Genomic DNA, 12,212 nt, shown 5'->3' with positions numbered 1-12,212 from the left:
GTCTTTCACCACAGACAAAATATGATCTGTTCTTTGAATTTGTGGGAACTGACACTCATTCATGCTTAGAGTCATTTTATTAGTTTTGAGCCAACCAGGTTTTGCATAAATCACAATATTGGCTATTATTTTGTTTAGCACTCAGTTTGGTCATATCGACTGTAGTGTGAGACACAGACAGGAAAAAAAAAAAAAAGTTGTCAGTTTAAGTTAGTAGATCAGGGGTTGATTTCATTCTGCAAGATAATAGTAAAGCAAATAGATAAGAATACTAACCAGTCTCTACTTAAATATGCAGGCCATCTGCTCTTGACATTGGTCTTCAAAAGTTGTGATCACTTCCTTTCACCAAAAATCAAGTGTGCTCCCCATCAGGATATATATATAAATGGAAGATTATTGTTGATTAGTGTCAGATAGACTTGATTGTAAGGAACAATGCAGACAAAGGGCGAGACCTTCCTCCATTTGTCTTAACTTGTCTTTTCCTTAGATGTGTTAAGCATCTTAAACAAACGTATACTTATATTACGAAAACAAACAGTCCAATCCAGTGAAACCATTTATTTCTTCTTAAAATAAAAGACAATGTTTGTATATATTAATTTTATCATTCTCTTAAAGGTTATTATTATCATAAAATATAATAATATATCGATCATGTGTGTGTTAACACACACACAATGAGCTCCACTTAACAGATCGAGCCGTTAAAGTTTCAAACTTCCATCGATTTTACTATTACCGATTTTGTTTTTGTTCACCTTACAAAGCAAAATCAAAGCATTCTTATACTAAAACAATCAGTAACGACAATGAACTCTGCACTCTACTTACCGTAAAATCGAAGTTTTCCTCTGAAAATGGTGCCTTCTCAGTTCCCTCAAGAGTCTTCTGCGCATGCATATGATAAATGACGACGCAAGTGTGACCAACTGGAAATTGATCTAAAAAGTCTTAAAATAATTAACAATAAAAAATGCACTTCCTAACATTATATTGATATAATACCTTTTACTATTGGAAATTGCTTATTTTTTGTAATTTTTTTTATTTTTTATATAGCCTTATTGACTAATTGCGAAATGATAATGTATTTAAAAAAAACGTTCTTTATTTACTTACATTAATAATTTATATTTAACTTCAGCTTTACACGCTGTTTTCTTTAAAGTGAAACCACGTAATGACCATGGATATACTGTAAGTAATTATAAATGTATATAAATAAATAAATATCCTATAATATCCTATATATTATAAAAAAATAAACTAAATAATGTTTTTTTTTTTTTTTTTTTTTTTTTTTTGGGTCAGTCAGGGAAAAAAATGGTCTAACAAGAAAAAAGAAAAAAAAAAGAAAAGCAGGCTACTTCATCACAGTGCATTGAAACTGTGTTGTTCGTTTATTCAACAGAAACACAAATTAGTATGTTTAAAATTGTGATAACAAATCAAGGCCGTTTTTTCTGTAGTAATGTTTAAATAATGTTTCACTTATGAATAATGTTGATAACTTTTTGAGAATGTTCACCAAAGACATTGAAAGCACACCATTAATTTGCATTGAGCTAACGTTTCACAAGTTTAAAAAAAATATTGGAGATTACTTAGTGTAAAGAACCTTTTTATGGTCTAAAGAACCTTTTGGCACTACAAAGAACCTTTTGTGGAATGGAAAGGTTCCACAGATGGTAAAGGTTCTTCATGGAACCATACACCCCGACAAATAACCCTTGAAGAACCTTTATTTTTAAAAGTGCAGCTACTATTTACTTGAATGGAGAAAGACCAAAATCTCAAAAATGGTTGATCAAGATTACGATCAAAGAACATATTTAAAATCAGCAATAAAATCTGACAATACTGGAATCATAAATTGTGATTCTTTACCTCATATTATGCTAAAAATGCCATTGTTGACTGACAGGTGATGTCTGTTTCTAAAAGGTGAAAACCCCAGTAGACTTTTGACAGTTGAACATCTGAAAAACATTATTTTATTTTTTTTGGTCTATCATAATTGCAGCTCAAATCGCAATCGCAATATTTTTCAAAATATTTGCATGACTTTTTGTCCAAATTGTGCAGCCCTACTCCCAATGCAAGACAAACTGTGATGTTTTGACACTTTCAATTTACTGAAATGAAGGTTTTTTACTGAAGTGAAGATAAGATAACATAAAATGTGCTTATTTTACATGAAAATGAATGGTGTAATTTAGTAATTAAGAGATTAATAAGATCTAAATGCCATAAAATCCCCACTAAAAATGCACAACTTTAGTGTTTTTACTTTAGTTAAATGAGTGTCATTACATATCTTTAAAAAAAAAAAAAAAAAAAAAAAAAAAAAGGAAAATATTACACATGTATATTCGGGTCATTTTTGACCCACGAACATCACAAGTGTGACTCAAAAACGAACAGTGCACAAGGGTTAAAACTGTTGTAACTCACAAGTTGCAAGAGAACTGTCAAAAAAAAAAACAAACAAGATAAAGTATGCCATCTGAACACTTTGGCATGCTATAATCAACATCACATCAACACACTATGATTTGGGATTCACTTCTAATTCTAATACTTTTAAGGAATGGTAGTATGCAAATTGGGATGCTGCCCAGGAAAAACAGCACCAGTAAACAATCTGCCAAGGAGCACCAAAGCTGAGTTCACCAACACTTTGCCACCAGCACATAAAAATAACTAAGCTAATCCTTCACCTTCTTGTCATTTACCCAAGCAAATCTACTTTAAATTTATAAATTTAAGAGACCTGCAAGGAATATTGTGCATACAGAATGAGACAAATCTCATATCTAATGTTTCGCTAACAGTGTGCATCTGTTTTGAGGATCTGCAATGCATCCTAGTTGACTTTTGAAGAGTTTGCATTGTCTTCTACATCTTTTGCATGCTGTCACTCTGTATTTATTGGCTCTGTTAGGGTAAGGTGGTGGTGTTGTGTTATCAACAAAATATCTGCCAGTTGTGCAACGCAATACTGTGTTATGCAAGTCTTATATTCTGGGTTTGAGAAGAGGATACAGAGCACAAGCGGTCACACTATTTTCAGAAATGTTGAAAAATCATTTGTAAATTGTGCTCGTCTCCAGATTTAGCTGCTACTTGACACGTCTTGTGTGTATGTGTGGCACTGGGCAATCTGATCTAGCTTCTGACGGGTCAGTTAAATCATTTAAAAGGTGGCTGTGAAATCCCAAAGATTGATTTTCTTTTAAGTTCACCATGGTTTTTGCTAACTTGATTATTTTTAGACCACTTTGGATGCATGAAAAGAGACAGAGCAGGGCTCCTCTACTCCACTCAGAATACATGGCTCTCTCTTCTGTTCTCTGGCACAGGAGACTGTTCCTGCTTTAGACTCTCTTAATCTTGACATCTTCCTCAAATAAACTGTAAGAAAGTGAGAGGGTTGGTGGTGTAAAGCCGAACCTGAGCAGTTCTTAGCTGGAAACAAGAGTAAGCTCTCAAAGCCCACTTGTTAATGAAGGTTTCACAGATGACCTTGACAGAAGGGATAAGCAAAACAACATATTTTGAAAATTGTCTTGTCGGTGGGTTGTCTGAATGACCTGTACAATAAGGCTGGTTTCGGATCACATGACCACAATCAGATGTGTGTTTTAGGGGGCATTTACAGAAGATGAGTTTTTGTGTTCAAAAACAGCTAGACAGAGCATATCTGAATTGAACAGGATGCTGGAATCTTGATACAATTTTTAAAAGTGTTTTACTTGACACGCTTTCTTAAAAATGTAACACTTGTGGAGGGATGCTCTAAAAACAGTGCTAGACACAGTGTAGAAGCCGAAGACATCCATCTGAATGTATTTGGCTGTAGCACAGGGGCTTTAAAGAGGATATATTTAAAGAAATAACTTTTCCAAGAGGGTTTCTCTGTGCAAACTGTCTAACAGCTAAAGCACAACACAATGTAAGCATGATAATTAAAGCACTGCAGCAACACTCTCTTAGTTTTCCTCACACTAATACAAGGCATCCTGTGACATCCAATAGACATCTATCTATCTATCTATCTATCTATCTATCTATCTATCTATCTATCTATCTGTCTGTCTGTCTGTCTAATTTGATTTTAAAAATTAATAGATTGACAGCCCTATAAAAAATACATATATATTTTAATTATATATTTTTTTCTCCATTGTTTAGAAAATAATAATAATAATAATAATAATTTATGTATGGATCGGTTTTCCAAATGAGGACATACCATAATGAGGTTTTGTCAGATTTAGCTCACTTCTGTGGACAAAATTGTCCCCAAACTATAGCTAAGTAGGTACACACACACACACATAATAATGGCCCCTATTTATAAAAATTTGAGAACAAGCTTACACCATCTTAATGTATGCAGTCTGTTGTATCCATGCTTATGAATATATATGTGCAGGTCAGGTCTAACCACGTGCAGTTCCAGCACATCTGAGAGGCGACAACATGATTACAGATGATTGGACGCAAGTAAAAATGTGTCAAATGTGTGCCTGAGAGCAATAGTTTTAAGGTCCCAATATAGTTCAAATCATTTCGTGTGAAACAGTCCCTTGGACAAAGCACACCATAATTCTGTCTGGGTGCAAGAGTCAGCATTGATTAAAGATTTTTGAGGTGGCGTGTGTGTTTATGTCTCGATTTTGATTGGATGCATTACTCACTCCTTCTGCTGGGTAGGCCTCCCAGCCAAGGTCTCCCAGAGCAGACATTGTGTCCAGCAACGTAACTACAGAGAAAGAAAGACGAGGAGAGGGAGAGAGAGAAAGAGCACACAGAGGAGAGAAAAAGAGTAATGATTTGTTAAAGTTCAGTCAACCTCGTGACATATTGTGAGGAAAACAAGCTGGTTAGATGAGATTGCATATTTGGCAAGTAAATCACTGAGCAGTTGAAGACATTCAGGTCCATAGCCTGAGGGATGAATGTCTAGCCCCACAGTTTAAATCACTCCCACAATGCCCTCGTTCATCTGGCGGAGATATAACACACTGCTGGGAAGCCATTACTTTAGAAAGACTGTTTTGTAAATCAGAGATATCGATAAAAACACATTCATGACTTCCACAGCATTACCAGCAAAACAAAGTTTGCCCGCAATTGCAATATTGATGATTTTCATTTTAATTTCTGGAGTGTGCTTGAGAGAGAGAGAGAGAGAGAGAGAGAGAGAGAGAGAGAGAGAGAGAGAGAGAGAGAGAGAGAGAGAGAGTGTGTGTGTGTGTACCAAGGGGATTGGATCAACAAACCATCGAAGTGGCTATTTAAATTCTGGTGCCGGTCTCTCTCCCTCACCCTTTGTGTCTCAAACTGTGTTTTTCTACTACGAGCTACATTCCAGGGTAATTAAGGTCTCGGCATCATCAGCCATTAATTTTTAATCACTCAGATGTTGCTTTTTCACGCTGAGGGAAAGATGTACTTGTTGGTCATTTTATGAAGTGCTAAAGAAATTTCACATTTCATAATAATTTCATAATTTATTTATATTTATCAAAACTTTGAAAGAGTATTTGATTCCTTTGAAGAGTAGAATTATTTTTTTTAATATTAGTACAATATAAATTGTATGTTTCCGCATGATCTCTTACAAGTTAGATAAAAAAGTGGTCTGTTTGAAGAATGTTATTTAAAGGAATATTCTGGGTTTAATACAAATTAAGATCAATCGACAGCATACGTATGTGTCATAATGTTAACAACCCCAAATAATTATTTCATCTAATTTAAAAAAGCAAAAATCATGGTTACTGTCAACCATTTAAAATGGAGGTGAATAAGGCCAGTCCATGAACATTAAAATATGCAATATTAGTATATTATCACACTAAAATCATGTTAACACACAATGCTTACGCCTTGTTGCTATACTTTTGAAACAGTGTGTATTTTAACATCTATGGACTAGCCCTATTCATTTAGCAATTTTTGCTGTTTTTTAGGGACGAGTCGGGATGATTTTTGTGGTAGTCAACATTACGCTACAAATGCTGTCGATAGAGCTTAATTTGTATTGAACCTAATAAACATTCCTTTAATGAAGTTGGCTAACTTTTGGTCTGTTCCTCACACAGAGCTATCATATGGCTACAGAAGGCTTGGAATGTAGCACACAAGTAACCTTTTCGGAGCTTGGCAGTATAAATCACCATCCACTTTTATTGTAGTGGAATGGTGGTATTGCATTGCAAAAGAGCAGTCTGGAAATTCTGCAAAAGATCTCCTTTTGTGTTCCACAGAAAAAAGAAAAAAAAAGATTAGAACAACATGAGAGTAAGTAAATGATGGCTTAGTCTTTTTTGTGAGCTATTCCCTTAAACTATAAAATTAATGGAATAATAAAACACAGCTTGTTTCATTCTTTTCTATTCTATGGCCAACAGCACTTTTAAAGACACTTACACCAGACCAGTACTTAAGGATATCAGCATATTGAAAATGCTGAGCACAGCTCGTTTGACATATTGGCACATATGCACGTTACTGGCATGCAGATCTTAAGTGGTTTAATAGCTTTGTTTGTCTTTCACCCTTACACAAGTTAATGGTTTAACTAGATTTGATCAAAAAAAGAAAAAAGGTGGAGAGTGAGAGTGTAAATGACAAGTTTTACCACGGTATATGCTCAGCTATATGCTTGCCCCTTCCCGGGTGTTTGATTTATAATGACAGTGCAGTGTAGGTGTAAGATTAATGGACTGGGATTCATGTTTTATAAATAGTTTCCAGCAGACTGACTGTAATCCTTCACTCGGTGAGAGGGATCTACTGTAAATCACATTCATGCACCACAAAAAGTGTCTAAACAACTAAAGTGGCAGAGAGCTGTGAATGTCCTATTTCTTTGTTGCTAATTTCGAATTCAAAGAGGTAATCGAATCATAAAAGAGGTTTTACATAGAAGTCTTGAAAGTAAAATAGCAAAAACTATACGCATAATATGTATAATAATGCTATTCTTTGTCAGATGTCATATCTGATTTGATTTATCAATATATACAATACAATTAAATATGTATTTTCGAAAAGAATATTTAGATGTAATCAGAGACAATATTGTTTTTGAAAAATACAGCTTTAATTTAAAATATTTAAAATGTATGTAATCAGTGACAGTGTGTAAGAAGCATATGTATCTAACATTATTCCATATTTTCAGCAAAGCTAATTATTAGTTAATATTTCCATTTGGTGTCACCATTGCCATGTTCTAGGTTGAATTTTAAGCCCAGTACCTCTCTGATGGATTATATTTCACTTTTAATAATAAAGCTAAATTGTAAATGTTCTACATATGTCTTTGAAGTAATAATAATAATAATAATAATAATAATATTCAAAATACAACTTTCAATCTTAGCTTTTCTTGATTCAGGCTTAGTTTACAGAATCGTATACTGAACAGAACCGTGAGCTCAGTATCGTGAACCAAACGGAATCATGAGATGAGTGAACCATTACACCCCAATGAAGGTCACATTAAAACAGACTTGGAAACTTTTTTTACCAGGCCTGCATAATTTTTGGTATTTTTAAAATGCATTTTACAGTATGTACAGATTTGACTGTTTTAGCTCAGACTCAGACTTTCAATATTAAACTATGAAAACCCATTATAAAAACACAAATTTCTACATGTTAAAACTATGATACTGTAAACAAAGTGTTCCATAAACATAAACGCTTAGTGTACTTGTTAACCAAGTCAGTGAAAGATGAAATATGATGATTGAGATGAAATATGAGAAAAATGATGTTTTAAAAAAAAAAAAAAAAGATAAAATATCACTTGTTAGCAGTTGTGAGCAGAAATTTTTTATTGATTGTCATTTCCAATCATTTTATTTCAGAAACTTTAAAAATGGCATTTCCATCACAGAATTCTATTAGGCACAATACAGAATTTGAGATGTGGAGGAAATGACACTGTGGTGGCAATTTTCATGACTTTCAGAAAATGTACAAAAATTACATAAATCTTCTGTGATGCATGTACTACTGGACATTGTTAGTAGATAAATACATAAACTAGTGAGAGTACTTTTCGTGATATTTGTAAAAAAAATATTTTAACATTCCCTGATATTTTCAGGTTTTCCATGACCATGGCTGTGTTAGTTCCAAAGTCTACTGACAGCCTTTGAATAATGGCCAATTTCTGTGTACAAATATTTTGGTGAATTTCAAGAAGCATATAGAGTAAAGTATCAGTGTATAGACCTTATTCACGCTAGCCCCATCTTTAAATGACAACGAGGCTGTGAGGCATAGACTTACTTTCTCTTCAATGGCATACACCGTATAAAGCTCCTAGATCGCATCTGATTTTCCACAGCTCATGTTGTCTGGAGTTCTTTGTATACTGTATGTTCTTGAACAGATATTTTATCAATGTTTTGTCCATGGAATGATACAAAAACACTTTAACCAGCAGTACAGCCCATTGAAGAGACTGTAAGTCTATCCCTCACAGCCTCGTTGTCATTTCCATTAAAAATCAAAGATGGCACTAGCGTGAATAAAGTCTATATGTGTGTACATCTCAATTGCTTCAATTATTGAAAAACTCATATTGGTCAACCACTACAAGAAACCTTAAATAACATTATAGGTGAACTTTAGAGAAAAAACAAAAGTGTATCGGATATGTCCTCTTAATTAGAACAAAGTGCCTCTTCTCACAAAATTACTCTGTAACCCAGTCTCATCTCTCCCCTCCTCCTCTCTCCTGTTCCCATCGAAACCCTCTGGATTGATGACGAACACTTTTCCAAAGAGCTCCACGCCTGATGCAACACAATACGCCCCGGTGACGGTGACATTTGTAAATAAATAAGTTGCAGCGAAAGTGTGTCAGCGTGTTTGCTAAAGCCATTTGCTCAGTGAACAGGTAACATTTTCTCTGAGGAAAGGTTGCTCTTTAAAACTGCACACAACGAATAAAGAGCATTTATGTGTTCTTTGTTTGGTTAAACCTACAGATTACTGACTTTAATAGCACACCAGCTAATGGAGGGCGGAAAATGACTCAATACAACAGTCGTGAGAATGAGAACCACTAATTCTAAAAGGTTAAAGGAGGATAAACATCTCCGTGACAACAGAGGAAGGAAGAAGCCGGATATGACAGGTTGATAACTGTTATATCAATTAATCATAACAGCTGCTGATGAAGTCTGTAGGAGAGAAACAAAGGAGCTCGATCAGCCCTAAGACCTTGATTTAGCTGAACGCCTCACCTCGCTCTTCCTCTTGGAGGATTCACAAACACAACTACATGCCTTTTGTCTCCCACCTGTCTCTCTACATAGGCTTTAAGAGATAAACATCTCTTTTCTAAAGCCAAAACATAGTCAATTTATTTTCCAAGCCGCTGCTGAAAAAAACTGCTTAAGGTGGTCTCCGCACCTAGTAATGCAGGTCTGTTTGCTGGTTTTAGAGCAGCACTGTTCAAGGAATAGTTCACCAAAAAATGAAAATGTCCTCATCATTTACTCTCCCTCATGCCATCGCAGATGTGTATGAGTTTCTTACTTCTGCAGAACACAAACGAAGATTCAGAAACATATATCAGCTTTGTAGGTCCATACAATGCAAGTGAATTGTGACCACAATGTTAAAGCTCAAAAAATCACATCAAGACAGCATGAAGGTAATCCATACGACTCCAGCGGTTTAATCCATGTATTCTGAAGCGATCCAATTGGTTTTGGGTGAGAACAGACCAAAATCTTGACATCAGCAGTCTCTTTGGTGATCATGATTTTAAGCTCAAGCATTAGTAAGTGTAATCGAACTTGAAATCATGATTGTGCGACTGCAATGGCATGATGTATAGTGAAAAAAGAGTTATATTTTGGTCTGTTCTCACCAAAACCATTTGGATCGCTTCAGAAGACATGGATTAATCTACTGGAGTCAAGTGGACTTTTATGCTGTCTTTGTGTTTTTTTGGAGCTTCAAAGTTTTGGTCACCATTCACTTGCATTGTATGGACCAACAGAGCTGAGATATTCTTCCTAAAATCTTCATTTGTGTTCTGCAGAAGAAAAAAAGTCATACACATCTAGGATGGTATGTAGGTGAGTAAATGATGAATGTTCGTTTTGGGGTGAACTATTCCTTACAGTTCTGTCTGATTTTATATTTTCCTTCTTTCTTGATGCTCTCATTCTCTCAATCCTCTCACACTTTCTTTCTCCTGTTCCTCTCTCTCTCTCACTCTCTCTCTCTCTCTCTCTCTCTCTCTCTCTCTCTCACTCTCTGTTCCTCTGTCCCTGGGGAAGTCGATTTGTCTGCACATGTAACTCTAACTTGGCCTGGACTCGGTTTCTTACAGCTCAAAGACGAGCCAATTAGCGTCCCAGCCCAGCTCATATTCATCATTATCCAATAAAACTGACAGAAAACACCATCAATGACTCGATACCAGATCAAACGGAGAAAACACTTTACAGAATAGAGATTCATATCTCCCCTCATCTCACACTGATGACAAATACAACACAGCATGATCTCACACTTCCTGAGTTATCTTTGCCTTCCATGCTGAAAAGACTAGCCTAGCTTGTGACCAACATATGTTGGATTTAGCTGCAGGTCCTGACCAGCTTTACCAGCTAAATTTTGCTGGTATTCACCAGTTAGACCAGCACAAACAAGCGAAAACCAGGCTGGGCCAGGATGGGAATTAATACTGGATAAGATTAACAGTTTAGAGTGAGCACAATTGCACTGTTTTTAAACTGTGCTTGGAGTGGGAGATTTATTTTGGCTGCCGTTATACAGCTCAGTGTGTTAACACACATTCTGAATCATTTTCCCATGACCATGACCTGAACAGACTGCATGGGCTCTTCAAAGGGTTTTGGTTACCAGCAGGCATGCCCATGTATCGATTATCATCAGCAGCCAGTATTTTACATAGAAGAAGAAAAGCTGAGAGTCTAGGGGACGGCGTTCCTGGAACAGGACACCCCAGAGACAAGCAGAGTCCACTCCAGGATTTTACTGTGATGAATCAATAAATATAACACTTTAATAGTAATCAGTTTATCTGTTTTACTTTTACTTCCTTTTATTAGTGAATCAGTTCAGGAAAGATAGTGAATTTATCAACATCCATGAAAGGAAAATGTTTATCTTATAGTCTGATATAAATGGAATGAGGTTTAATTAGCAAGACACCAATATCTCGCCCAGGCCAATAATTCAGACAGTATGTAGTCACTTTGTGATATCACTTTGTGATAATCGTCAATGGCCAATATCCATGCCTGCTTACCCGAATAACAGAAATTATTATGAACTAGCCTATCCCTTGTGTCAGTCTCACAATGGGGTTCTATGGGCTGTGCGTCCACTAACTCCGAAGGACATAATCATGCAGATAACATCAAAGTGTTGAATGCTATTGCAAACTTTTGTTACCTAAAATACTGAACTGGGACAATAATGATCAGAATTATAGAGCGATTATATGCAATTTGATAAACATGATAATTTGCAATTTTATTGACATTTTAAGGGAAGAAGTGCTTCCCGTGTAGTCTTCAAGCAATCGTCCATGATATATTAGGGCTGTCAATCTATATATTTTTTTAATCGAATTAAGTACATGATGTGCTCATTAATTAATCAAGTTCATCGCAATGAATCACATTTTGTCATTTTTTATAGCGTCAAAACAGCGTCCATCAGATTCACTTTCACTGTGTAGAAGCGTAAACATTCTGTAGAACATCTACTGTGTTGCATGGAAGTACTAAAGTCATAAAGTTTGGAACAATATGAGGGTGAGTTAATGATGACAGAATTTGAAGCTTTGTGTAAGATATTGTTTTAATATTTCATAACCAAACACATCTACGAATTGAGACTACTTCTAAACCTTTCCTCTCTCGTTTTCTCTCTCTCTTTGTACAGATCCCCCATGATGCTCTCTCTTGTCTGTTGTTGAAGTGCTTGAGTCCAGGCCAGGCACAGCCAGGGTTTCTTTGGCTGTGATCTGCACTTCCATCCCCGTTCACTCTCTAATCCCGGCGGAAGAGCTGCTTCCAATACCTTGGGCAGGGCCGCAGACTTCACAATGGAGGCGGCAGTCAAAAAAGACACACACTTTGACACAGGTGTGACTAGATACATCACTTACAAACTTACAGAATCAA

General features: G+C 35.7%; 1 protein-coding gene across 1 annotated transcript in view; it reads right to left on the bottom strand.

The window, feature by feature from the left end:
- The window catches only part of LOC127440514 (ephrin type-A receptor 3-like), a 225,783-nt gene that overhangs the window by 180,593 nt on the left and 32,978 nt on the right, over nucleotides 1-12,212 (bottom strand). Inside the window, exon 2 of the mRNA XM_051697142.1 lies at nucleotides 4,710-4,774. Coding sequence (XP_051553102.1) covers nucleotides 4,710-4,774 — 65 coding nt within the window. The remainder of the gene's footprint in view (nucleotides 1-4,709; nucleotides 4,775-12,212) is intronic.

This window comes from Myxocyprinus asiaticus, chromosome 5 (genome assembly GCF_019703515.2).
Source record: "Myxocyprinus asiaticus isolate MX2 ecotype Aquarium Trade chromosome 5, UBuf_Myxa_2, whole genome shotgun sequence".
Lineage (NCBI taxonomy): Eukaryota > Metazoa > Chordata > Actinopteri > Cypriniformes > Catostomidae > Myxocyprinus > Myxocyprinus asiaticus.
The sequence above is the reverse complement of the archived record's forward strand: the minus strand, read 5'-3'. Positions and strand labels throughout refer to the sequence as shown.